The 27,781-nt window shown below is 39.3% G+C and overlaps 1 protein-coding gene across 2 annotated transcripts; it reads left to right on the top strand.

Annotated features, from left to right (window-relative positions):
- The first annotated feature begins 1,147 nt into the window (after positions 1 to 1,147).
- On the top strand, positions 1,148 to 24,020 carry LOC132972942 (plasma membrane calcium-transporting ATPase 1-like). 2 transcript variants are annotated; one of them, XM_061036099.1, is made up of 21 exons: positions 1,148 to 1,470; positions 3,145 to 3,433; positions 6,239 to 6,436; positions 7,945 to 8,202; positions 8,485 to 8,610; positions 9,257 to 9,442; positions 10,732 to 10,758; positions 14,559 to 14,699; positions 14,835 to 15,049; positions 15,320 to 15,562; positions 16,819 to 17,060; positions 17,142 to 17,379; positions 17,560 to 17,739; positions 17,924 to 18,011; positions 18,273 to 18,379; positions 18,822 to 19,013; positions 19,675 to 19,888; positions 21,448 to 21,659; positions 21,753 to 21,860; positions 22,057 to 22,245; positions 22,945 to 24,020. In XM_061036099.1, the coding sequence occupies exons 2-21, from the start codon at positions 3,238 to 3,240 to the stop codon at positions 23,323 to 23,325; spliced, it is 3,741 nt and encodes a 1,246-aa protein (XP_060892082.1). In that variant the 5' UTR covers positions 1,148 to 1,470; positions 3,145 to 3,237; the 3' UTR covers positions 23,326 to 24,020. The 2 variants fall into 2 exon arrangements, with proteins under 2 accessions (XP_060892082.1, XP_060892081.1); XM_061036098.1 differs by having other exon boundaries at positions 1,149 to 1,470; positions 14,556 to 14,699.
- Positions 24,021 to 27,781: the final 3,761 nt, after the last annotated feature.

The following is a 27,781-nucleotide window of genomic DNA, read 5'->3' as shown; positions in this document are numbered from 1 at the left end:
TAGACTCAGAGTTGCTCAAGAATGTGCTGTGTATTGTCAATGTCTGACCACTAAGTGGCATTACACTTACACACAAGTTACAGAAGTCACAATGCAGACAGTTGAGATGATGCTTGGTCAACTTGTCCTGAGGAATTAAGCTCTTTACAATAACTTAAGAAAAAATAATGTCATAATATGTGACACTAGGAATTATGACATATTCCATAAAATGACATATACATATGTCATATATAATATATACATGTATATATTATACATAATATATATATATATATATATATATATATGAAGTCATTTTACAGACTTTCCTCTTGTTTTAAGGTTTGAATATATCCGTTCAATCCACACCAGTCTCTATCTCACTCCACCTATAAGAGTTATAACATGCATTTATTTTTGTTGTAGATTAAGATTTAAAAATTGGTATTAATATTAGGTCACCAGAGCTCTGATTGGAAAATGGTGATGGCATTGGGCTTGGTCAATCTTTGGCTGAATGTCAAACGATCCTGTGACTTACTGCTGTGTTGGTCTTTTTAAGACTGCAGGGTCAAAGGTCATACCAGTTCTGACTGAAAAAAAGCTATCATGCAAATGTGAATCAGTGATTTCACCCTTTGTGCATTGGGTGTGTGTTTGTTTAATCCTCCTGTGTCTCCATGTGCTGTAATCCACCTGTGTGTGCGTGTGTGGAACCTGATGTGACGTCAGACTGCATCACTGCTCAGTGGGGGAAGGGATTTAATGCATGAGTTTTTGTGTGTGTGTTTAACCCCCTGTCTGTGATTTTACATGTTCTACTTATATGTGTTTAGACCTGGAGGAATAGCTTTTGTGGTAGCATATATAAACTTGGTGTGTGTATAGACCAGGTGTGAGTATACCTGGTCTATGGAGACCTGGTATGTTTAGAACTAGTGTGTGGACCTAGTCTCTGTTGCCCTGCTGTGAGTAGACCTGGTCTGTTGAGACCGAGTGTGAGTACCTGGTCTGTGTGTATCTGTTGTAGACTTGGACTGTGCCACTGTTTAGATATGGTTTTGATTGATTCTGTAAGTTTGGACTGAGATGTGTAGGTGTGTGACTTGAAGACCTTGTCTGTCCCTATCGGCAGGAGGAGCTGCAGCAGCAGGAGCAGCCGTCTCTCTGGCGCTGACTGAAGCCACAGATTGTCTAATTAGATTAAGCGAGGCTTTCCACAGATAATCATTTAGCCGGCTCCTGTTTTTTCCTACGATGGAGTGCTGCTTGTGCTTGTGAGCTTGCTGAAGGTCAAACTGAATTTCTGAGCAAGAGCCTGTTTTTGGGAATAAATTGTGGTCTTGGAGCAGGTGTGCAGACTGCCAGCTGAGGAGCTGTGGTCAGGTTATGGGCTGTTTCTGGACCTGGGAGCGTGAAGCTGCTCAGAGTAATCAGAGTGTCGCTAATACCTGCTGCTGCTAACAAGAGGCGATGGGGGAAGTTTCTGTAAGTAAAGCCTTTCTTGTCCTCACTGCTGCAAAATAGACAATAATGCTAAAGCAGGAATACAAAAAGTTTTTTCTGTATCCTGACTATTTGTATTAATATCCTGAATGTATTGTGTATATCAAATAATTAGCCTCTTTGCTAATGATAAGTTCATTTGTAACTGATAAACAGAGAATGACGAATCTATAACGAAATTCAAAAGATTTATAGCCTTGCTGTGTTTCCTGCTGTACACTGAATTTATTTTGCACTTTTAGTTTGAAACACTTATGAGGCTCTTGCTCTGGACACATTAAGCTGCAGGCTTTATTCATTGATATGACTGCCATGACTTCTGTTCAGCATATTCTGCTCTCAGAAGCTCCTTCTTTCTCCTTCAGCCTTAAACAGGCTGCTTCTCTCTTGCTCAGATTAAGCCTTGACTGACTGATTGACACAGATTACATCTGAAAGCACAGAGGTCACAACCTGTAAAGAACAAATATAAATGCTTTTAGTTCACGTACTAGCAGGTGTGTAAATTAAAAGACCAAGTCTTTTCCAAGTCAATCAACAGTTTAAATGTACAGATTGTTTTTATGAACTGGGGTCGGCAATCATAGCAGTGTGAGGGATGGTGATTGGATTGGGTTGCTCAGGTCCTGGCTCTCTTTCTTCTGTGTTTCTTCTCTGGTTTAGGGCTTTTAAGTGATACGGCTTGTAACTGATGAGATGATACAAGCGGAAGGGGTTGCTTAATGTAGCCCTGCTGTCCAGGATAAAGCCACTATTGTGAACACTTTTTGTTGAGTAGTTTGTTCTTCCCTTACTTTAATGTCTTCCCCATGCTGTTGCTGTTATTGAAATCTTGTAAAGCATTATTGAATGCTTGCTGATCTAAGAAAAAAAGTTTCTTTCCAGCTGATTTTAAACCATCTGGCTGACTCTTGAAGAGAACTGATGTAATGCTTTACAGTGGAGGTTTAATGCTTGCAGCATCACTTTATTTATTACACTATCAGTTATGTTGCACTTGCCCACATGTTTTAATTTGAAGATACTGTTTTTGTGTATTGATAATTGGGGAAAATAATTAATTCTGACAGAGTCCAAGTTCCCCCTGGGTAATCCCAACCACATAAAAAAGAATGTATATGTTGTTATTGTTTCGCATGATCTCGTTATTTCCAAGCATCAACAATCTCTATTACTACTCTATTGACATCATATTATTTGCCAGAAAAAGACTAACTAAATATATTGATTCCTACTAAATATTTGTCCTTAAAAAACCCTCCCATATAATTTGTATGAAAATGTAGAATGAAGGGGTGTTGATGGCCTATCGATTAGGTCGAACCCCATCTATGTGGGCTGTAGTCATTCTAACAGGCAGCTCAGGTTCGAGTCCAATCTGTGTCTCGTTTCCCATATGCCATTCCTCACTCTCCCGATTTACTACTCTCTATGCACTACCCTATCTAAAAAAAGGGAAAATACCCCAAATAAAAAAAGAAAGAAAATGCAAAGTGGAAACAATGCTAAGGTACCTTTGTATCCTGTGTGCCCAATTTCAACATTTTGGCGCTTTAATGCCATTTGTGTGATAATGTTTCTACATTTTTCCCCAGAGTTTCTAATTTGATTTCCAAAGGACCTCTGATAAAACAAAGATTTTCTGTCACCCTACAGTCACACAGTCCCCATCAGGCCAGATCTGCACCTCAGGCTGACCACTGAGTCTGTGTTTATCTGGAAGGCCTCTGTCGAGTCCCTGTGGAAGACATGGCCAGCAACTCAGTTCGGGGGTCCAGACATGGCCGACGCGCCGAGGCCAACCATGAGGCGGAGTTCAGCTGCTCACTACAGGATCTGCGCGCTCTCATGGAGCTCAGAGGACCAGAGTCTGTGACCAAGATTCAGGAGTGTTATGGAGATGTTAATGGACTGTGTGCCAGACTGAGGACATCGCCTGTCGATGGTGAATATGTTAAAAAGCTCTGCCATTGCCACTGTCATTTTTCATTTTCTGTCCGCAGATTCTTTATAAACCAACAGGTCACATTGCCTGCTAGGGCACCAAAGCCTCAGAAATACGAATCTAAAACTAACCTGCAGCCTCTTTTCTTCTCTGCCCTCTGTTAACTTCAGGACAGTATCAGACAAAGACAGTTACAGTTAAAAAAAAATGCATGTAAAGTTCACAGCAGCTCGAACTTATAAGGGATGTGTTTTCCGAAGTTTCACAGAATTAGTTTAAGCGACTTTTTACAAAGAACGCCATTGAGAACTTTGTTTTTTGTTCAATTCTGAGCAGGAACTTTCATCAATGATGTAAAACAATCACAGAGTATCTTAAACCAGGGATGCATTGAACATAGAATAAATCAGTCATTTGTATGGTATTGGCAGTGATAGTAATCTTATTAAGCAGTAGGAATCGGCTTGGGATCACCAACCCAAATTAAAAGCAGTGTTTCATCATCAATGTCATTTAAAAAATCAGTGTCAGCAGATGACCAGAGGTGTTTTGTGTTAGACATTTCATGCTAAAAAAAAGACTCCATGACTCCACTGGGACTTCTAGTTTTGACAGAACCCTTCACTGCTTTTTAATAAATACCCTGCTTTTTGTATGTTTCAGTGCCTGTAATACAAACAGCAAGTCTGTTTTCAGACCAGTGACCTTCTATCCTTAAAAAAATGCTTAAACTTATTTTTTTTATAAATGCAGAGACCCACAGACTATATTTAGGAAAAGCCTATTTTTGTTTGTTCTTTATTGTGTTGTTTGTGGCCAAACACAGCCGTTATTCAAGTCTTGCTTTTATTTGACTACAGGCTTTTACTTCAGGTGATACTGAGTCAACTTTTGTCAAGATGAGGCAAACTTAATATTAATGACACTGACGTGTGTTACACTGACCTTGGGACAGTGAATTAAGTGCGTGTCGTGCTGACCTCTAATCGGTGGGTGCTTTGGACTCTGTGCATTTGTGGACTTAGTGTTTCTAATACGTCTGCCCTTTGACATTTTCCTCCTCATCATTAATTCATTCAGTCTGTCTGTATGTCTTGCACAGTAAACACCTACAGCATTTCGACTCCTGCTGACAGAGAGAGGTAAAATGTCAGTAGCAGCTTGAAATCAGTGGAAAATCCATCACACTGCTTTGCTCTGTGTCTTGAGGGTGACAGCCGGCAGGGGGGATCCATTTACTTATAGAATGTAACCTCTGTTACCTGAAAGCATACAAAATAATAAGTACTCTGCTACCTGAGTTTCATTTTCTGTAATGGATGTATGATTTTCAAACATGATGAAGAGTGCTCGGTTTAAAACCTGTTCAAAGTGACCGTGTCAGGTGCTGCATGCATTGTGTCCAGAGGGACCTGTGCATGTTCCGACATGTTGTTCTGCTCCCCAGAGAAAACCAGTCTGCTCCCTGCTCACATACAACACTACTCTAACATACTGGAGATAGACACAAACACCAAGCATGTCCCCTTTCTTTAAAGTTACGTTTATTGGATTTAAGACTTCATTTAAAACAGATTGAAGCAACTGAGGTGGCCATTACTAAACTATCCAGCAATTTGAAGAATGTTTTCTATTCCTCACTGATACTGATGTGGCATAAGTTTACTTGCTCCATATTTTTCCCTGTACAAATAGACATAAATAAATAAATAGTTGAACATGGCTTGAGTTAGTGTGGGGCAAAGGTAGTTGCATTTAATAGTTAGCCACACTGTGCTGACCTATTACCTTTTGATATTGATACATCAAAAGCATTTCTTTAAAATATTTCTCAATTGCTTTATTTTTGACTGTAGACAACAGAATATACATGAGGTCAGATGGATAGCATTTTTGGAACACATCCCCATAGGGCACAGTGGTCGCAGCGTTTGTGAAAATGTTTATATTTTATTGGAACATCAGTAAAAAGAAAACACTGTTTTCTAAATGCTCAAATAGAGCTTTCTGACAACTGTACACCAATCAATCCAGAAGACCAAAACGTACCCCATCTTCAGCAAGACTTCAGAGGTGTCTTAAAGCAAATGTCAGATGTGCTTATCTAAATACCGATACTTTAGGATCAAGCTGGGATAAAATATGTTCTTCCTTTCTATTGTAAATGCCTGTAGGTGGAACTTGTTTATTTTGTTTATCTCAGCGTCTTTCTGAAATGATTTGTTACTTGTTACTGTTTCGAGGTTTAGATCGTCATCAGTGTGATTAAACCTCAAGAGTGTGTTTTAGTTAGTGATGGATCACATTCATCACAAAGTGAAGAGTCACATTTGCATTTTGATGGCAACACATTTGTACGCTTGGAAAAATTCCCAGTTTTATCCTAGTTCTTTTGAAATAAATATATTTTTTAACAAATGGTTTTAAACATTTATCAGTCAGAAATACTCTTTGACCTATGTGCACCCTAATAATCATTTTAATACATTGCTCTAAAATATTACACATTATGGACCTCTGGAAACTTTACAATAAGACTTTAGGATTACATTTTAACAAACATGATGATTCTGTAAAGAAGCAGACATTGGAGGATCATAAGAGATTAAAAAAGTACTATAATGTGATCACTTGACTGAACTTCATCCTGCAGTTGGGATGACTACACAAAGTGTTTAATAACTTATGACCTATGTTTCAAAAAGGTTAGGATTAAGAATTTACTTGGATGTAAGATTAAATGTGAAGTCGCAGGGATCAGAGGAGGACATGTTTTTAATGCCATGCGTTTGTCTCCACCTGCAGGTTTAGACGGAAGTTCAGAGGACATCGACCGAAGAAAACAGGAGTTTGGACAGAACCTCATCCCTCCTAAAAAGCCAAAAACCTTTGTGCAGTTAGTCTGGGAAGCCCTGCAGGATGTGACTTTGATAATCCTGGAAGTGGCAGCCATTATTTCACTAGGCCTTTCTTTCTACAAACCACCAGATGCTGAGAGACAGAGTAAGTTGATTGTTTGTTCCAGTCAAACCTTTATCTCTGATTGTCTTGGTAATTAGGGACTCCACTAATAATAGAGTGCAGTTAAAAAATATTTTACAGTACTAAAAAGACTGAATTTTCTCTCCCTGGTCCCGTAGGCAGAGTGGAACATGCAAACTTTCTGCTTTTAGTCAGTTACAAACAGGGCCTGAAATTAACTTTTTGACTCACCGGCCAAGGTGGCAGTTAGATTAAAAAATTCACTAGACAAGCAACATTTTTTGCTGGCCAATATGATATAAATTTTGTTTTTGTATCACATACACATTTGTTTCAGTATATTCAATTGAGTTAATAAGGTATTATGTTCCGTTGGATCGGATCACAGATTTAAGACACAGATTGAATAATTTCATTAGATCAGGAAATTAAGAAATGGTAAAAAATGTTTGCTTGCAGTAGCAGGGCCCAGCCCCTGGATCTGCCCCTGCAGACTTTGTTTATCAGAATTACAAACACACAAAAATTCATGTGTGAATAATAAATTTGCTTTAATCCACAAAACTTTATCTTTTCTCAACTTAACTTTGACAATGTTAAACATGTAACATTTCCAGACCGTTCATCTAGCGGATGTGTATGTATCACTGACTGCGTTTACGTTTACAGACAACAGCAGGCTGCTGGATAAAGTTACGATCGTTTAGTAACTGATTGTTGATAAATGCAGACACGGTCAGAGTGAATGGAGAGAAGTCGAACTGACCATTCGACAAAATCACTTGCTTTCCTAACCAACTATGTTTAGCGTTCCTGTGTATCAGTGCATGTTAGTTTGTGACAGTGCCCCTGAGACACAGAAGAGGGAGAGAAAGAAGCTGCAGCTAAACCAAACATGTTTATAGCTCGGCCTATTTTCAATATTCATGATGATTCTTTATATGTTAGTTACGGTATATGACATGTGGCCAATAGCCCTCTGAAATTTACTTGCCAAATCAACCCGCATTTGGCGGTTGTTCATTTCGGACCCTGGTTAATTGACATACTTTTTGGTAACATTCATTTAGCTACCATCTCTTTCTTTTTTTATTTTGTTTTGGGCTTTCAGCATTTTTATTTGGATATGGTAGGAAATCATGGAGAGCATCTGGGATGCTTCGTTTGTCTGAATCGACTATAAGTCAGATAGGCAACAAAATATTAAGGCTACACAGGAAAAAATACCAGTATGTTTAAAATGAAATTACTTTTTAGCTGTAATCCCAATAAAATACTTCTCTGTGACAACAACACAGACTATTGTTTTTAAATGATTACTTTCTGTTGTAAAAGCAAAAGGGAAAAGTAGTTGGGGACTGTTTTCCCAAAGGAAGAGTGACTTGTCCTTTGAATCTTGGATCCTCGCATAACAATCGGAGGTCTCTTCCTATCTAGGTGAAATGGTTGAGTATATGGAAAGGCAGGAAAATTAACTAATGTTGAATTATTCCAGAACTTTAAATCCAGTCTGTGTCGTCACTATTCAGATTGTGGCAGTGCAGCCGGGAGCGTGGAAGAGGATGGTGAAGCGGAGGCAGGATGGATTGAGGGTGCTGCCATTCTACTGTCAGTGGTGTGTGTGGTCCTGGTAACGGCCTTTAATGACTGGAGTAAAGAAAAGCAGTTCCGTGGCCTTCAGAGCCGCATCGAGCAAGAGCAGAAGTTCACCGTAGTCAGAGGGGGCCAGATGGTCCAGATCAAAGTATCAGAAATTGTCGTCGGCGACATTGCACAAGTAAAATATGGTAAGAGACCAAAACCTTTAACAATAACAAAATGTATTGTTAAGGTAACAGTTTCCTTGCATTTTAATGGTTTCTAAAAATAATGAGTGAAATCCTTCCTCATCAAGTCTCAACATAACTATTCAAAATATTAAGAAATAAATATCATGATATTCGGATTGGTTATTGTTTGTATTTCCTGCAGTTGTCATGCCACAGACAGATGCTGTAAGGATGATGTAACATAACGATTGATGAGGGTGAGCTTTAATTATTGCATACTTGTGTGACTTTTTGTACCAGGTGACCTCCTTCCTGCTGATGGCATCCTGATTCAGGGCAACGATCTGAAGATTGATGAGAGCTCTCTGACCGGAGAGTCAGATCATGTCAAGAAGACTCTTGACAAAGATCCCATGCTGCTGTCAGGTGCTTCTCTCAACTCCATTCATGTCAAAAAACTGCCAAGGTCAATGTGACCTGAGCTGTTATTGTCAACTCCACTATTAGATCTGACTATCTTTCTAGTCTTAACATGTGTGGAATGAACAGTAAATTATCCTTATAAGGAAAAAAATAAAAAAAAAGGAAAAAAACACAAAAAAATATTTTTTTTGTAACAAAATCAACACACAGCAGATTTTTTTCAAATTACTTCATGTATCCTATCCTAAGGGTTGTACAAAGGAACTAAATAGAACCATCTCATATGGGCTGCTCGATTATGTCCAAAATCCTAATCAAGATTATTCGTATTAATATTGAGATCAAGATTATTAAACACAGCTACTGATGGGTTTTACATCATCTTGTTCACATGCATTTATCAAACTTAAACTCTTAACACTCACATTCAGACACTTTGTAAAACAAGCAACACATGAAAACAGTGCACACACTTTTGGTACAACAACTTTAAAGTAGAGCAACAAAGAAGAGATCCCTCTAACAGAACATAAAGTTATACTCCTGGTGTAGTTTTTAAAGCTTAGACAGCGATAACAATGGTAAAACTCCTCTCTCTTTCTCTCTCTTTCTCTCTCTCTCTCTTTCTCACTCTCTCTCACACTCTCAGGTACCCATGTGATGGAGGGTTCTGGCAAGATTCTGGTCTGTGCTGTCGGTATTAACTCTCAGACTGGAATCATCTTTTCGTTGCTTGGAGCCAGTGAAGAAGATGGAGAGGAGAAAGCGGAAAAAGAAAAGAAAAAAGAGAAGCTGAAAGAGGAACTGAAAAAAAAGAAGATTAAGGACAAAAAAAGTAAGTTCAGCATATGCTCTTTATCACTTCTTGTGATAGATCACAGCTAAGGGCCCCATAAAGAGCAGAATTACTTGTGCATCTATGTGTTACATGCATCTACATAGCTGAAAATAATACAGAGTAATACGACCCCAGACTGTGATATCGAACAGAGCTCACATTTCAACACATTTTTGGAAGTTAAGGGAACTCTAAAGTATGGTTCATATCGACATGATTTTTAAAGTGGTTGTTTAAGGCACTGTGTTGGAAAGTAGATACACTTCTGTTAAAACATTTGGACTGAATCTGACTTTATAAACTGCCTTATCACAACCTTTTAGCAATTTCTGTTATAACCACTTTGAAGCATGCACCCAAGAACCTGGGGCTCAAACCTTAATTCACTTTTCCTACTGAGTTCCTATGTTACCATGATTGATTAAATGTTGAGGTTCTGAAGAATTTAGTTAACAAAATACATGCCCATTAAAAGTAATTAACCATTCATCATGTATAAGAAGAATGCATAATACAATTACTAATACATTGTTAGAATGGGTTGCTGTGACGCCACTGTGGCAGCAAATTTTAGCCAGCTAATTAGGGAAATGATGATAAGCGTGCCTGCTTTGTTGGTTTAATACAGCAGCATACGAACGAGGGGTGTCATGGAACAAAGAAGTCACTGTTCAGTTAATACTTCGATTTTGGGATCACTATTCAGTATGAGTTTGGTACTACAGGTAAAAAACAACAAAAAGTCCAGTAGTGCAAGTTAGAGTATGGCCCATAGTTCTGTTTGGATCACCCTGAGAAAATTGCTATAGCCTGTAGTGTATTAAACATGACATAACAGTGAGGAAGCCAATAAAGACACAAAATAAAAACGACACAGAAATGAATGATATCTCCTGATTTGAAAATATTAAATAATTACAATGTAAAATATAAGACAAGTTGTTGTTAGTGCTGCAGCTGGATGCACAGAAAAATCTTGTTTATTTAGCACTCCTGTATGCCTGTGAAAGGACATGAAGGTTCACAACGTATACTCATACCGTAACATCACTATTACAAACAGTTACTTGATATTCAAGCAGTTCAGATTTTAGTGATCGATTATTTGATGAAATTGTCAATGCATTAACAGGAAATCAGAGATCACCACTCCAGTTTGAAATGTGTTAATCATCAAAATTCATGATTTACCTTATTTGATTCTGCATGGAGCCTCATCATATGCTCTTGTCATTGGTGTTGTAGCTGTGACTTACATGTTTCTGTTGCATGTTTTTCCTTTACAGGTAAAAAAGATGATAAAAGCAAGAAAGGTAAGCTGCACATCGATTGTCAGTTTCAGTTTGTGAGTGGATGTAATAGTGGTATTGAACAGTGGCAGGTCCAGTTCATCTGTACTGACCACTTCAGACTCCTGATTTCCTTTTGGTGGTTTTGAGGTGTGGATCAACAGCAACCATTTAAAATTGCCTCAAAAAGTAGTCAAAACCATAGGTCGATCTCAAGAGTGCACTTGGTAGCTGAGACTTCACCTTAAAAGAATGTGGTATTGTGAGTAAGTGGAGGAGTTTCTCTCCAACAAAAATAGGTATTGGGTTATTTTCAAACTTTCCTGATGTTTTTGCACAATGTTCTCATTTCAAATTAAAAATGTGTAATAAAAATGTGTAGTATGCTAAAGAGATACCCTGATGTTAGACAGATTCTGTAGACATCTACAGTGATGATCACACCAGTTTACCTTTCCTACTGTGTCCTAACTAGCGTGCCTACAAAAATGCAAAGCACTGGAAAGTCCACAACAACTTAATATGATTACACTTAACTAATCAGACTGACTTTAGCTTGTTTATGGGTAAAATGACACACAAGAGACATGAGACCATTTACAATGTATTTTTTGAAAATCTGTATCTTTTGTCAAGAGAAAATGTTCATAATTTGACAAAATTAACAAGACCCTTTACACAGACAAAATATATCATCAGTCAGCAAGTTTGATTAAAAGGTAATAGTTTGATTTAAGCAGGAATAAAAAAAATAATGTTATGCTCCTGGAGTAACAGAACACATAGGGCACTTTAAATCATATTTATAATGAACGAAGCATGTATAATAGGCACTGCATTTATAACTTCTCTTTATTAAAAGCCTAACAGCATTAAACAGAGTTTAGCTGTGCAACTCTTTGCTTCAGCTTTCCAAAACCATTCACTGGCTAACCCTGGCTTAGCATACTGAAAAATAATATGATTGAACTTTTTCACAATACATATACTTTAAAAGAAGTTGTTACTAAGCACTGTGTTAAACAGTAATTTGTTGTAAGGAGGATTTAATGCAGCCTTAAAGTTGTTTAGGGCCTTCTTTGGGCCTTCTTTGGTTTCTGGCGTTGCACTTTTGTGAATTGCAAGAATACTCAAAATCCTATGTTTTGAATAGACTTGTATTTTCAGCCGCAATGGTGGAGGATATAGCCAGTGATGTATTAGTTGATAGACTGCATGGATTTCAGCACTCACACTGACAGATTAAGATTTTCCAACCCGACTGTACCTGGAGTTTTTCCTGCCAGCCTACTTGTGAAATCCCCCCTCCCCCTTCCGTCCACCAGGGAGAGCATCCCACTCATGAAACAGTGTACAGATGTTCACTAGCAAGCTGAGCTACTGATGTCAACAAAAACTTTGTAGTCTCACGTAGACATAAAATGTTAAACTATCTTTCTATACTTGTTTTTTTTAGCTCCTGAATTCAAATTAGCCTGCTTTTAAAACTTTAGCCTGTTATACCTACTCTTTTTCCAACACTTGAAGGCAGTCCTTAAAGTACCAGGTTTATGTTATACAAGAACTATTCCAAACATTCAAAAACATCTTTATTTAGGTGAGACTTATTGTGTATCTTTCACTACTGAACATTTTTGCAATGTTAAATAGATAATGCTTTTCTTTTAGTTATTCTTTTTCAATTTGATTCTGTACATCATGATTTGGTACTCAAAAAAGTCTGGTCCTGCTGAAGATCATGGCTCTGAGTTTGCCCATGTTTCCTGGTCCCTGGCAGATCCTCCTAGCTCCTTGTGGTTCCACTTGGTGGAGTGTGTGTCCCTGTGGTCCGAGGAGTAGGAGCAGGTGCTCCTGACTCTGTTGATAGTGATTAGGAGCAAGTAGATTATCTGCCTTAAGCTCGGCAGCTGCTTTCTTCTCTTGCCTGCTGCTGCTGCCTGGCCTGTCCACTAATAACCTCATTATTGAGCTGGGATCAGCAAGCTCACACACACACACACACACACACACACACACACACACACACACACACACACACACACACACACACACACACACACACACACACACTCAGATACCCTCACTCTCTGACATTGAGCTATGTGTCACTTGACTCCGCAGTGCCGTATATTGTTGCAGTGGCGATCTGGAGGCAAAAGAGATAATGCTGCCCTTTTAGTTAGTTACTTGAGTTGTTTTTAATTAAGTAAGTTTGGAAGGAGGCTCCCATTCATATGTTAAGTTTATTAACAAAAATCATTAGAAACAGAAAAAAACATTAATCACTTGTAGAGAGGTACGATCAAGACTCTGCCATTCACTAGTCTGTCCATCACACTCTGACTGATTGTTCCCTCTATTAACACGAGACAAATAGGCAGTATGACTCCAACACTGACATCATACCTCCCACCACAAATCCGTAATATCGACTCTCTCTCCATTTTCAAATCCCATCTCAAAACACATCTTTTTAAACTGGCATATTCAGTCTGATCATTCCCCACCCGGTCTCATAACTCCTTTACATCCTGTACATTTATGTTTTTGTGTTTTTAATGTTAATTTTATCGTTGTGTTGTTACTTTGTTGTTTTTATCTCTGCTCTGTAAGGTGACCTTGAGAGTTTTGAAAGGCGCCTTTAAATAAAATGTATTATTAATATTATTATTATCATCATCCTCAGCTCCAGCTCTGGGATTCATATAAAAAGTGTACAAAATGAAGGATTGTTGTGCATGGTATTGTGTGATAGTTAAGTCTATAAGGCCTTGGTCAGCAAATGACAGACCAAGAAACCAATTCCTCACCAAAATGCCGTCCTATTCGGACCTGGCCTGTTATAACATTTTGTCCAGGGTTTCTAGTTTAAACATCACAGCTTTTTCACCTTAATAATTGCAATGGCCTCAGAGAGTCACAGACCAATACATTTTTACAAAATTATCACAAGTGATGCCACACTGGCAATCAAGTATTTTTCAAAGATCAGCCTTCCGAGTGTGTGAGAGTAGAGCACGCATCAGGCAGTCGACATGAACGTTTTAGAACCCGCTGAAGTAAGTGAGGGAAAAGTACACATCACATGCTCTACATTTAGAAAAAAACACATGCAAAAAAGTATATAATCCAGGATGGACAGACTGTATTATGTAGATTTTTCACAGTTCAAAACCACTATGTCTCGTATGTTTTAATAGTTCTGCTCTACCAGTCAAAGCACAGATGTTTTGAGTAGTCCTGCCCATTTTTATCTTGACTGAGGAAACAGAAAATAAATGAACTAAGAGCCCAATAAGATCAATCTACCACACTCCTGTCACAACCATTCAACGCCCAACAATGTGCCAATTCATGTTCCTTAATATTGCTAGGATTTTGGGTCAACATAAAATCATTTCCCTGGCTCAGGGGATGCCTGATTCCAGCTCATATTTAACGTCAAAAGTTAATTTCTCTATCCAAACAAAATAAATTGTGAGAGCATGATATAAGAGGGGGGGGGGGATGGCTGGTGCGAACACTGTTTAATTGTGAAAATACAGATTGTAAATACCATCCAAACCTTTCCTTTTCAATATATAAAAGAGAAACATCTGAAAACAGCTTCATGCCATTGACATCATTTAAACAGCAAACTACAGGCAATTGTTTCAGCCATTTCCTTTTTTTCTTACATAGCTCTTTTTTGAGTGAGTCAGTATCTTCAGCACAGGCATTACTCTGGACAAATATGACTGAGCTATATGAATGATACTGTTAAGTCGAATTTGTAAAGGATTGTGTTCAAACACCTGAATGTTTGCATGATATCTCTTCAGCAGGAACAGACAAGGATGGTGTGGAGATGCAGCCACTCAAGGAAGATGGAGAATTAGACAAGAAGAAGAAAAACCTACCAAAGAAGGAGAAGTCAGTTCTCCAGGGGAAGCTGACCAAACTGGCTGTGCAGATTGGCGAAGCAGGTATAGACAAAAACAAGATAAATATGAACAGAGTGGGAATAATGCTTCATTCTTCATTTCATCTGTAACTAACAGTACAACTCTGAGGTTAGCTTATGTTAACACAACGCTTTATCTTTCTGTGTATTTTTCTAGGTCTTTTTATGTCGGCTCTCACAGTCCTCATCCTCATCACTCGCTTCCTGATCGACACCTTCTGGGTGCAGGGGGTTCCCTGGTCCAAAGAGTGTATGCCCATCTATCTGCAGTTCTTTGTCAAGTTCTTTATCATTGGTGTGACAGTGCTGGTGGTAGCTGTGCCTGAAGGTCTCCCTCTGGCTGTCACCATCTCCCTGGCATATTCAGTCAAGGTCTGTCTGTCCTACACAGCAGTGTCACTCTGAATGTATACATCTTCATTTTCCAGTCTGCAAGCATGTACACATTCAGTCAGATCATTTTCTTTTCGTTACTTATTGATTCGATGATCTATTGCTGTTGTCCATGTTGGTTGTACCAGTGACCCCCTAGTGGGCCTATTTGACTTCGTCCAGACAATCCTGGACCAAACACGGCCCCTACTGTGAATGGCTTTATAAATTCAGAGTGAAGCTAGCAACCCTGTGTTCCTACTTTTTCAGAAAATGATGAAGGATAACAATCTTGTCCGTCACCTGGATGCCTGTGAGACGATGGGCAATGCCACAGCAATCTGCTCCGACAAGACAGGCACCCTCACTATGAACCGCATGACAGTGGTGCAGACGTACATTGCAGGACGCTACTACAAAAAGGTGCCGGAACCGGGCCTGATTCCTGCGAGGATCTTGGACCTACTCATCCAAGGCATTGGGGTCAACTGCGCCTACACCACCAAGATTATGGTAGGCTGTAAAAATAGCTTTCCATTCAGGAAGCACTGTTAGTTAATCATTTGACCTAGAGTGGAAGATAATTTGGAGAGCTGCCACAGTGGCTCAGGACTCATCTGATCACTAGCTCTTGGATCAACTGCACAGATCAGAGAATCGAGGAGATGAACCGGTCACCTAAACGCTCACTAAATACCAAGACATTTTTAATCAGTTTTCATTTGTCAGCTCACTCCTGAGACTGCTGTACGTTATTTCCATTATCAGTTGTCATGTTGTATATAACAATAGTTCTTAACCTGGGGTTTCAGGCCCCTAGGGCACAATTTTTGCTGGAAAATAAAAATGAGAAATTAATAACTAACTAATTCACAATGAAGAGTTTTAGTGTTATGACTTAAAATGGTGTCTCTGTGGTTTACTAAAGATTAGACATTCTTTGCAACATTTACAAATTAACAGCTGCAAAGAAAAACTACCTTTTAACAGGCAGAAACTCGAGTAGAACCAGATTCATGTTGAATAGCCATGTGCTGCGACTGTTCTGGGTTTGAAGAGTGGGATAGAGGCAAAGACAGAGACTGAGCTGAACAAATATCTGATCTGTGTCTCAAAAATGTGAATGATCTGTATTCTAGCAGTTACCGGTAGTTATTATTTGCTGTGTAAAATCTATTGGGACACTGAACACTATTACCTCTTTTGTGTTTTCTGAAAGTTTAGTCAGACAACTCATGTTTGTATTTGTTTTAAATATTTATTGCAGCATCAGAACAGAGTTTGTCTTTGCAGTCTTTGCTCTGACTTAATTATTCCTTGCATTTTTATTTTACATACAGAAATTTAAGGAGGGATGAGATATCTAAATCGCCCCCAGTCGGAGCCTAAAGGTGGGAATTTGGGTGGTGGTGGGGCTGAGCAAGAATGCAGTACTGTTGCAGGTCAGATCTGGCAATGAAAGAGCAGAGAAAGAGATTGGAAATCTTGCAGCTTAAATAGACCGCCAATTGGAAGGAGGTGTTGTCAGGTGATTGTGGATAATGACGCATGTCAAGTGGGAAATCAGTGCAGCTCCAATTGTCTGCTTGAACTAGCTTGCAGACATTGCCCCATTTGTGTCACGCTCCTGATGTTGAATCGATGTTATTGTCATATGTGGCTGCTACTTTTTATCTTCAGAAATTATAAGAAACCAATTAGCCATTTAAACTGAAACATATGTTGTAAATATTGTAATTTAACATCCACTCTGCTGCTGCTCTATTCAGCCTCCAGAGAAGGAGGGAGGGCTGCCTCGTCAGATAGGAAACAAGACTGAATGTGCCTTACTGGGATTCTCCCTGGACCTGCGACGTGACTACCAAACTGTTCGCAATGAAATCCCAGAGGAGAAGCTCTTCAAGGTCTACACCTTCAACTCTGTGAGGAAGTCTATGAGCACTGTACTGAAGAACTATGATGGCAGCTACCGGATGTACAGCAAGGGGGCCTCTGAAATCCTGCTCAGGAAGTAAGTTTACTTTGGCTGATGATGATGAACCTCTATGCTCATTAAGATAATTATTACATGACTCCTGCCTGTGCTTGATAGGTGCTGTAAGATCCTTGTGTCTAGCGGCGATGCCAAATCCTTCAAACCTCGGGACAGAGATGATCTGGTGAAGAAGGTGATTGAGCCAATGGCTTCAGAGGGCCTTAGGACCATCTGCCTCGCCTACAGAGACTTCCCAGCCTCTGAAGGAGAGCCTGACTGGGAAGATGAGGCACACATCCTCTCCGGTCTCACCTGCATCTCTGTGGTTGGTATTGAGGACCCTGTACGACCTGAGGTACGTGAGCCCTGTCTCTACACAGAAATACAGTAAGAGTCAAAACTCACAGAACAGCAAACTGTAGTCCAAGAACAGGTTGTGACATCATCACTGTATTTCTTGAGTGTTCTGTCCATAGCACTACAAAACCTCAACGTTGAACACTCCTTACATGTATTGTTCTCTTGTTCTCATCAGGTACCAGAGGCCATCAGAAAATGCCAGCGCGCCGGGATCACAGTCCGAATGGTGACGGGAGACAACATAAATACAGCACGGGCCATTGCTTCCAAGTGTGGCATACTGCAACCCGGGGACGACTTCCTGTGCATAGAGGGCAAAGAGTTTAACCGAAGGATCCGCAACCCAATGGGAGAGGTCAGACAGACAAAAATGTGAAAATAAGATATCAGTGTCTGCAGCTGAAGTCCTCTGACCACCTTACACAATACTTATCACCCCCATGACATTTGCATTTTGTGGCTGTTGAATGATTGCACTGTCAAGAACTGATAAACTGACTTAAATTAACTTTGTATTCATGTCTATTGTGTTTCTTCAGATTGAGCAGGAGCGTATTGATAAGATTTGGCCTAAACTTAGAGTCCTTGCTAGATCTTCTCCAACGGATAAACACACCCTGGTGAAAGGTTAGACACACTTCACTCAGCCTGATTTACAATGCAGTTTCTTTGTGCTTAACAGATACATGTAAACATTATAAGGGAAAAGAAACATTAAAGTGTGAAAAAACATAATTTAATAAGAAGTAATTAAGAAATGATGCACAGCTCAGAGAAAAGAAAAGAGTGTCAAGACTATTCTAAGGCTCCTAGTGTCGGTCTACACCGCCACTCCTTATTCCATCTGTAAGTGTGTCTCAGCTGTTTTTCTTTCTGCCGTTTTAACAGGTATCATCGACAGCACTGTGCTGGAGAAGAGGCAGGTTGTTGCAGTGACTGGGGATGGAACTAACGACGGTCCTGCCCTCAAGAAAGCAGACGTTGGCTTTGCCATGGTAACAGTCACTGTCAATGTCATCAAAGTGCTGCCTATTGATTTATGGTCTGTGAGGAGTTTTTGACAGGTTATAAAACACGCTGAATTTAATACTGATGAAACAGCGGTTGTAATCTCATTTTTAAATATTAAGAGGGGATTCATAGGTAAAAAGTTATTCATCTAAAAACTGAACTTAGTAGTAAAGAGGTGTAAAAAAGTATAAGTTCTCATGAATACATTGATTTATATTTAGATTAGTATTCAGATACCACATTTATTATTTTGAAGGAGAAATAAAAATAGTCCAGAGCAGCCCACAACTTACAAGACCAACTATTGATGATTGATTCTTGATTCTGCTCTATGATCACGTCATGTCCTTCAGTCAACAGTATCCTACATCCTCCTTAGTCTAAACCTAGGTGAGTGTAAGCTGACCTGCACGCTTTGCTCTGCAGGGCATCGCTGGTACTGATGTGGCAAAGGAGGCATCTGACATCATCCTGACTGACGATAACTTCAGCAGCATCGTAAAGGCCGTGATGTGGGGAAGGAACGTCTACGACAGCATTTCCAAGTTTTTGCAGTTCCAGCTCACTGTCAATGTGGTTGCTGTCATTGTGGCCTTCACCGGAGCCTGCATCACCCAGGTCAGTTCTACCTGACACTAGTGCTGTCGCCTACAAGGATGGACAAAATATTAGTAACCTTCTTATTGTTCAGTCAAACTGGCCGTGCTAACTTTGTCAGACAAGGTGGTTCATGGCTTTAAGACATTTCTTTTCACCGAGCTCACCAACAGACTCATACAAAATCTCTGATAAACAGACCATGGAAGATTATTTATACATATTGTAATTCTGTTTAAAGGTATCTACAATAAAATAGTAAAACAGGTGATCTGCCTGCAGGAGATCATTGATTACAATGTTCAAATGTTTTATTAAATAAGAAATACAATCGCTACACTATGATAATAAAAGCTTTACAATCTTTACCTGACGGCTTTACGGATAAAAAGCATTTGAAGATACTCTTAAGATATGAAATCACATTAAGCAATAAATGCAAATAAAGGGTCAGATACTTAAACTTCAGAAATCTATTTTTCAAAGAGAAGTTCGCTGCAGTTTGCGAATGTAGTAACTAAGCTAGTGACAAACAACAGGACGGTTATCATTTAATACATTTTATATTTTAAACTCTAAAAGTCAAAACTGCAATAAGAATGAAAACCAAAACGCTCAAGGTGTATCAGGCTTTGGTTTCTGCTGACAGACCTTGATTGTGCATTTGTCTGTGTGTTTCTAGGACTCTCCTCTGAAAGCTGTGCAGATGCTGTGGGTCAACCTCATCATGGATACCTTTGCTTCATTGGCTCTCGCCACCGAGCCCCCGACCGAGGCGCTGCTGCTCAGGGACCCTTACGGTCGCAAGAAGCCGCTTATTTCCCGCACCATGATGAAGAACATCCTCGGACACGGAGTCTACCAGCTGACAGTAATCTTCACCCTGCTCTTTGCTGGTCAGTGAACACACCACAGCTTCATATCTTTACACGAGGATGTGATTAAATTATTGTGAGTTGAGATGCAGAGAAGTAATGGCAGGTTTTCATTGTCACTATACAGAAGAGTATTGATTAGGGGATGTTTATACAGTTAACCAACCATGTATAATGGGAACCGCACTTCTCTGAAAACTATGATCCAATGCAGATAACCTTTGTCATCCTATTTTCTATGAACTGCAAAGTGTGCATATTCTTAATTGTAAAAATTATCTAGCATGGGCCGCTGGATAGCCTAGCGGTTATGTCCCAAGCCCCATGTGCAGAGGCTACAGTCCTTCGAATCCAACCTTGACCCTCTGCTGCATTTTATACCCAACTCTCTTCTCCAAACATTTCCTGTCTCTCTTCAGCTTCCTATCCAATAAAGGCTAAAATGGCTCAAAAATATCTTTAGAAAAAGAAAGATTTCAAATTTAAAGAAGAATATGCTAATAAATACAAATATGTATACGTAATTACTACTTGATAATAAAGGAGCAACTAGCTGTCAGGAACTTGTGAACATTAAAAGAGTTTGTTTGTTGACACAAAAGTAAAGAATTGAGTACATTCAGGGAAATGACCCATACTCTAGAAACCCTTACAGTGTGGACTGTCTCATACCAGACCTAGTCCTAGGAATAACCAGGTGACTCCTGCATCCGGTTAACAAGCTGTGAGGCAGCAGGGATCAGAGGCGAACAGATATATTTATGCTGTATTTATTTAGAAATCAACTCTTATTTTGAATAATAAAGGGGCGCTAGTCGAGCTCAGTTGGTAGAGCAGGCGCTTCATGTACTAGGACTACAGTCTTCGAACCCTTTTATTGCAGGTTCAACTCCAATTACAAGGCAAATAAGGCCCAAACATTCTAAATCTATTTGTTATTATTATTATTATTAATCTCAAAATAGAGGCGATGTGATTGAGGTACAGGCTGAGCTTTGTTGTTTCTTGTTCAAATTTATAGTTTGTATTTTACTGGGCTATAGATCAAAGACTGCTTTACATTCTGCACATTGACTGTATGCACATTTACTGGTACTGATCAAAACAATCTCTCAGTTCTCTCACAACTCTTTTGAATATATGTTTCCCTGTATTAGACAATGTATTCTGCCTTTGGTTGACATGGCTTTTGACTGCATCTCTTTTTTCCATCCTGAAAGTACATAAAGGCGTTGTGCAAAAGTGCATAAAATGTGTTGAGGTTGATTTGTTTGTTTGGCTTTACTTTGATGTCTGAGTCACATCCCTTGTATATGCATGGAAATATAGGGATTCTTGTTTTTGGGGGATTTGTAGGATTTATTGGAACAGCCAACTGGTTTGAAAAACAAAAAATCCTTTAACTTGGCGGGGAAAACAGCAACAAATGTCTCCATGTTATACAGTTAGTCATTTTAATTCAGTTTAATACCGTATTCCATTATAATTTATGTTTATATGTTTTTAACTTTAATTAAAAATCATGGGTATAACTTTGAATTCTTCACATGCTCAGTGGTCTTTTACAATCTTGCTCATAGGTGAGAAGATATTTGACATCGACAGTGGCAGGAACGCCCCCCTCCATGCCCCGCCCTCTGAGCACTACACCATTGTCTTCAACACGTTTGTCCTGATGCAGATCTTCAACGAGCTCAACGCACGCAAGATTCACGGCGAGAGGAACGTCTTTGAGGGTGTCTTCAACAACCCAATCTTCTGCTCTATCATCCTCGGAACCTTTGTCATTCAGGTATTCTATGAGGGGCAAAATAATCAACACACCTGTTCAGGTTAACTGTGTGACGTGCTAAAACACTACCTGTATGTTGGTTCTCTCCTGTAGTTCGTCATTGTGCAGTTTGGAGGTAAACCATTCAGCTGTGTGAGACTGAACATTGAGCAGTGGCTGTGGTGTACCTTTTTGGGCCTCGGCAGCCTCCTTTGGGGACAGGTGAGACACCTTTTTGCAATTTTTTTAAGTAGATAGAAAACATCATGGTTCAAAAGGAAGGGATGATATGCAAACATTTCTGGCCAGACTTAAATCTGAGACATGATAACATTTTCAGTTCACAGAGGTGTTTACAAACAGGACAGGTGAGTTCAATCTGACAGAGGTGTAATATTTGTGTCTGTCGCCCTCTTAGCTGGTGTCCAGCATCCCAACCAACTGGCTAAAGTTCCTGAAGACAGCGGGTCATGGAACGCAGCAGGAGGAGATCCCTGAGGAAGAGCTGGAGGAGATGAAGGACCATGAGGAGATCGATCACGCTGAGATGGAAATGAGGAGGAGCCATGTGCTCTGGTGTCGTGGCCTAAACCGCATTCAGAAACAGGTATGGTTTATTTTCTGAGTACCCCCAAATGATGCCTTGTAATAGTGCCCATTGTGGGGGTGGCCCAAAATCCCAAATACACTATTTGGTGTCCTGCAACAAGCTGCTAGTAGCTTTCTTTACATTTCAATGATGGACATTTTGAGTATTTTAAAATGTTCAAAAGTAAATATGTTATCGTATTTTAATATTGTGATTAACTATGATTAATCACGGTGACATTTTTTATTGATTTATGGCATTAAAAAAAATAATAATAATACTAGAATTTAAATGACTGAAAAAGCTGGAGCACAGACTACGTGGAAACTTGTTAGTACATTTAACTCCACATGAGCCTTAGTGTCTGTCGTTGACATGGAAACATCTTTGGGGGAAAACACAACACACACAAACCAAAGGTTGAGTTCAATTTAAATGTTAAATATTATTAGAACAAAATGGGCCTTTACTAAGATGACTCATTTTGGAGCCAGCCCGTCTAAATCAGCTGTTTGTCACAGACCTAGTTTGGCTGCATTTTCAGCCCTGGATGCTTTATACTCATTGTAGGAAAAGAATCATGCTGTATGTGAACAATAAACTATGAATGGTTAAAACAGACACAGTGAGAAAAAGAACCAGGTTAAAAATTACCACAAATTTTCTTATTAGCTCTGTCGTCAAATGCTAAGCTGACTGTGTTCCTTCTTCTCTCAGATCCGTGTGGTGAACGCCTTCAGGGACAGCGTATCTCCCTACGAAGGTCTGGAGACGCCCGAGTCTCGCAGCTCCATCCACAATTTCATGACCGCTCCCGAGTTCCGCATTGAGGACTCTGAGCCTCAGATACCCATGATCGATGAGGTCGATGGGGAGGACGAGGCTCCTACTAAACGGAACTCCACTGGCGTCATTCCACCCCCGCTGACCGTACTGTCCAACCTGCAGCCACTCTCAACCAACCAGAACAACAATGCCACGGAGCGCATTGTTCCGCTGCTTAAGGACGCCTCCAGGCCCGGTCTGAACCAGCCCAACTCAGCAACTCTGCCGCCTTGTCCGGGGAGCCCGCTGCACAGCCTGGAGACCTCGCTCTGAACCCCTGACCTGAGCACTTCCTGTGACGATGGTCTGTTCGTACTGTTTGTTACAACAAGAGTTCTGGTTGCTCTGAGAGCAGAGGCATGAAGACCAAAGAAATGTTTTTAAAAAAAGACTTCTCTAATTGGTTCCTATCAGATGTTCACTACTGTTTTTTTAGAATCCAGGAAGCAGAAATGTTCCCAGGTGTGTTTGTGGACGTGCACAGAGCATTGCGTGTGCACAGACTGATGATTTCTTCTTTAATTTAATAGATATGGACTCTGCAGTTGTTGTTTAGGAGAAGAGTGTTTGTGAGGTGATCGATCAATAATCAGTTTCAGATCTGTAAATATCAATGTTGATGTTCAAAAGTAGTCAGCGCGTTTTATTTGCAAGGTTTAACCCTTTAGGACTGTGGCGGAAATATTTAGAGACCTTTGTAGTAAATCTCTAATGTCTGATTTTATTTTTAGGGTGTTGTTTCAAAGATGTTATTAAAAGATAAAAAACAAAGCAACTTATGGAGCAGGATGTTTGTGACACAGCTACTACACAAAGAGACGAGATAGAAACCTTACCTTCACTTGTAAAGGAAAACAAAAACTACAAACATACTCAAACTGTCATTCATGGTCCTGCCATGCCGATGTTTCACCTCCTTCATGAGACATTAGATTAATTTACCACATCAGAGGGTCTTCACGCTCTGCCTTCATCTAATTGAAAATATCACACAGGCCCACAGACAGCTGTCTCACTGCACAACACAAGACAGGCGGTTTAAAGCCCTTCACATTATAAAACTGAATGTTAAGAAATCAACCTTATTAAAACTCAGCCCATCATAAATGAGCTGTGTTTAATCAAGTTTTCTATCTGAGAGAAAAGGAACTACTGTGATTGTGAATCGAGGGGATCATATTAAAACAAACAAACGATTGTTCCCACAATTTATACGTTAAAAATCTCTTTTCATTATCAACAAAACAATATAACAAAGATGAAAACAAAGGTTTTCTTCTTTCTTCATTTCCTAGTCCGGGTTCAGAGAAAAAAACAGACAAATAATAATATGTGGCTTTCGAATAAAAATTTGTAATAAGATTGTAAATAATTATTTTAGTATTTATGTGATAACTGTTGTTTTCCCTGAAGTCTTTGAATCAGCTCGTGTCTCTGCTCTCATTGTGGGAGTGTGTGCAGTCATACGACCAAAATTTCAAACATGCAGAAATGCATCCGACTGGTCAGGAGCAGCTGATCAGACAGGACCCTCTGTACACTGCACCACCACTCTACTTCAAAATTAGTGGTATAACCCAAAGATCAGGTGTGAATCGGGCTGAAATCATACACTGTACGCCCTTGACTGTCTGACCCACTCAGCTAGGTATGTGTAACTCAGAGAGAAACATTAAAAGCTTGTCAGTTTCCATCCTAGAAAACTTAAAAAGTAGGAACTTGAATGTGCCGCACAGCCGTAGTGCAGTGAGCTCCAAGCACCATCGAGGTGAGGAGAGAGAGCAAGAGAGGGAGCTGTCAACACAAGTCATGTACAATCTGGATGACTGTTGCTAAGCAACCCAAACATTCTCCTCTGTGATTAGCTTGTTACATGAAGGGTAACCCTGATTGGTTGGTGGATTCAGACCAAGGGACGTTTCAAATTAATTCAGTCACAAACAATTATCAAAATGTGAACTGTAGCTTAAAGAGATACATTTTAGACAAATAATGTAAAAAAAAAAAAAAAAAAAAAAAAGAGGATTTAAGGGTATTTTTATAACTTCATCTGGAAAAATAGATGTGTTTTTTAAATATAGTAGCAACCTTGAAGAGATCATAATTTTACAAGAAAAAAGTGTTAGTGGAACTGGATTGTCATTTATTTGATCAGTTTCTCAGTAACAGTTTAAATGTAAAACTGTATGAACAAACAATGTGATCATAAAGCTAAATGGAAAATAACATTTTTACAGCTTACATGGAAAGTCAGGAAGTGCATAAACATGCACATCTTATCTCACCTCAACAATCCAATCGACAAACCCATGTTGAGGCGGATATGACTTCCACTGGCTAATAGAAGAAGCGCCTGTGAAATAATTTCCTCCCATTAAACTGATTTTCTTCTAGCTGTGCACTTGTTGTTGTAACCTGAGATATTGGTGCATTCTCCCTGTTGATGGCAGGATTGCTCTAGTGAAGCTGCTGGACAAACAGAGGGAGCGCCCCCTGGTGGACAGATAGTGCTGACTCACAGTGGAAGCTGAAACCAGTGACTGTGTGTCCCTCACGTATTCCCTCATGTTCCAGATGTGCTTTCTTGAACTCATTCATTCATTGGAAATTGTTAGAATTATTTCTTTTGACATCTGTGTTATGCTCACTCATGATTTAGCAATTATCTATTTCAACAATGTATCTGTTATCTCTTACTACAGTTCATCCATTAAATGCTTTGACATTTCTCCCATTAGCTATTTTAACTGTTTAATATTTAACTCAACAAGTTTTGTAAAAGTTATTTCTTTTTTTTCTATTAAATGTTTCAGAAATGTGTCCAACATCATTTTCAACGAGGTGTCTTTTATCCTTTAACTATTAAAATGACTATTAAGTTTTTATACCATGTCATCATGTATTATTTTGTATCATTTTCCCCATTAAATATACAAAGAATTAACCTATTAACTATCTCATCTACATAAGAATATTTAGATTTTTATTCGGCATGGACATCACAATTACATTGGACGCACCGGATGTATGCTTTGAGTGTTTTAGCACGCATGCTAATTCTCACCACACAGGAGGCTTTTGGTAAATGGTAAATGGACTCGAGGTTGCAGAGCACTTTTCTAGTCTTCTGACTATTCAAAGCGCTTTTACATAGCAGGTCACACCTACACATTCACACACTGATGGTAGAGGCTGCTATGTGAAGTGACCATCAGGAGTAACTAATGAAATTCATGCGCCGCCGATGAAGCGGCGGGAGCAACTCGGGGTTAAGTGTCTTGCCCAAGGACACATCGGACATGTTGCTGCAGGAGCTGGGGATCAAACCCCCGACCTTCTGGTTGAGAGACGACCGACTATACCAACTGAGTGGCATGCATCCCCCTTAATACAAAGAGAGAAAAGTAGAGTAAAAATAATGAGAATTAGAATTCTAGAAAGAGAAACACTCCCAACTAATGGCTAAGGAGAGAAAGCAACACAAAATAAAATGTACAAAAATATTGAAAGGACAAAAAGAGAATGAAATATATTCAGTATTATATACTGAACATACCAGTAAAATAAAAGTACCATAAAAGTAACAGGATCAGACGGTCAAACAGCTGTTAGATACAGTGGCGATTCTAGAGTCTGTTGGGATGCAACGCAAAAATCAGTTGGGGTGGCCCTCCATCCAGCTTTCAGCAGGGCAATGAGAGTGAATGCTATAAGATGGGGCCCCCTTAGGGAGGTTCCCAACTGTCATAGCAAAATTTTGCTAATTATGGGTCTCTTCTTTAGTTTTCATTTTGTCAGCTCTCTGGCGCCCCCTACTGGTCTGGGGCCTCAAGCAGTTGCCTGCCTTGCCTGTGGACAAGCAGCGCCTCTGGTTAGATATTTATGATAGCTCTGTTGTTTTAATTTTAGCCATTGTTTGAGGCATTGCTATTCGTCTACAGTGTTAATTTGGTCAATTGATCACAATTGTACCGTTCTCGCGACATGACCATTTGAAATAAACTGATCGCAGAAGTCTGAATTTATTGTGTTAAACAAATAATTTCTGGTAAATAGACAATGCTTTCTCACATTTTAAAAAATGGATGGAAACCTGGTCACAATGTTCACACTTCCACACAATTTAGATGCAGTCAAATGAAGTTTAAGCTGTCGTCAGATACCCTCAGATGGTACCACTGCCAATTAAGGGGTTAAAAAATGTACCTTTTTGTTCATATTTTGGATTCAGGAAGATAAGATAAAGATAAGATATACTTTATTCATCCCAGCAGGGAAATTTAGGTGTTCCAGCAGCCAGCATACATACAAACACACAACACAACACATACATACATACATATCCCACCCACACAAAAAAACATGAGCCCACAATACATAGCCAGGATAAAAAAAGTGGTATGGATGGTGCATGTGCATAAGTAGCTGTTACTCATAGATAACAGTACAAAATACTAGCTCTGCCAGTGCATAGTATGATAGATAAATAAAGAATTATTATTTTTTTTAAAAAGCAGTCAAGTGTGCAAATATACAGGTGCAAAATACAGTTTGAAGTAAATTAAATATCTTTAAATAAAAATATAAGTTAAAGACTAATATTACTTGGTATGTATCTGCTAATGTTTTTCGGTTAATTCTGAGTATTTTATCTTTAATTTTGCTTATTTTTATGCAAGCAGGAGGTCGGTTTCTCTCTACGGACTACAATCCCCACAACTCTACTCGT

Source organism: Labrus mixtus, chromosome 4, assembly GCF_963584025.1.
Source record: "Labrus mixtus chromosome 4, fLabMix1.1, whole genome shotgun sequence".
Lineage (NCBI taxonomy): Eukaryota > Metazoa > Chordata > Actinopteri > Labriformes > Labridae > Labrus > Labrus mixtus.
The sequence above is the reverse complement of the archived record's forward strand: the minus strand, read 5'-3'. Positions and strand labels throughout refer to the sequence as shown.

What these genes read in the sequence shown, in the direction of transcription:
- LOC132972942 (XM_061036098.1), top strand. Translation starts at nt 3,238, where the DNA reads ATGGCCAGCAACTCAGTTCGGGGGTCCAGACATGGCCGACGCGCCGAG. An exon ending in TGTGCAGATTGGCGAAGCAG is followed by an intron (nt 14,700 to 14,834) that starts GTATAGACAAAA and finishes GTATTTTTCTAG; the next exon opens with GTCTTTTTATGTCGGCTCTC. An exon ending in GCAGCCTCCTTTGGGGACAG is followed by an intron (nt 21,861 to 22,056) that starts GTGAGACACCTT and finishes TCGCCCTCTTAG; the next exon opens with CTGGTGTCCAGCATCCCAAC.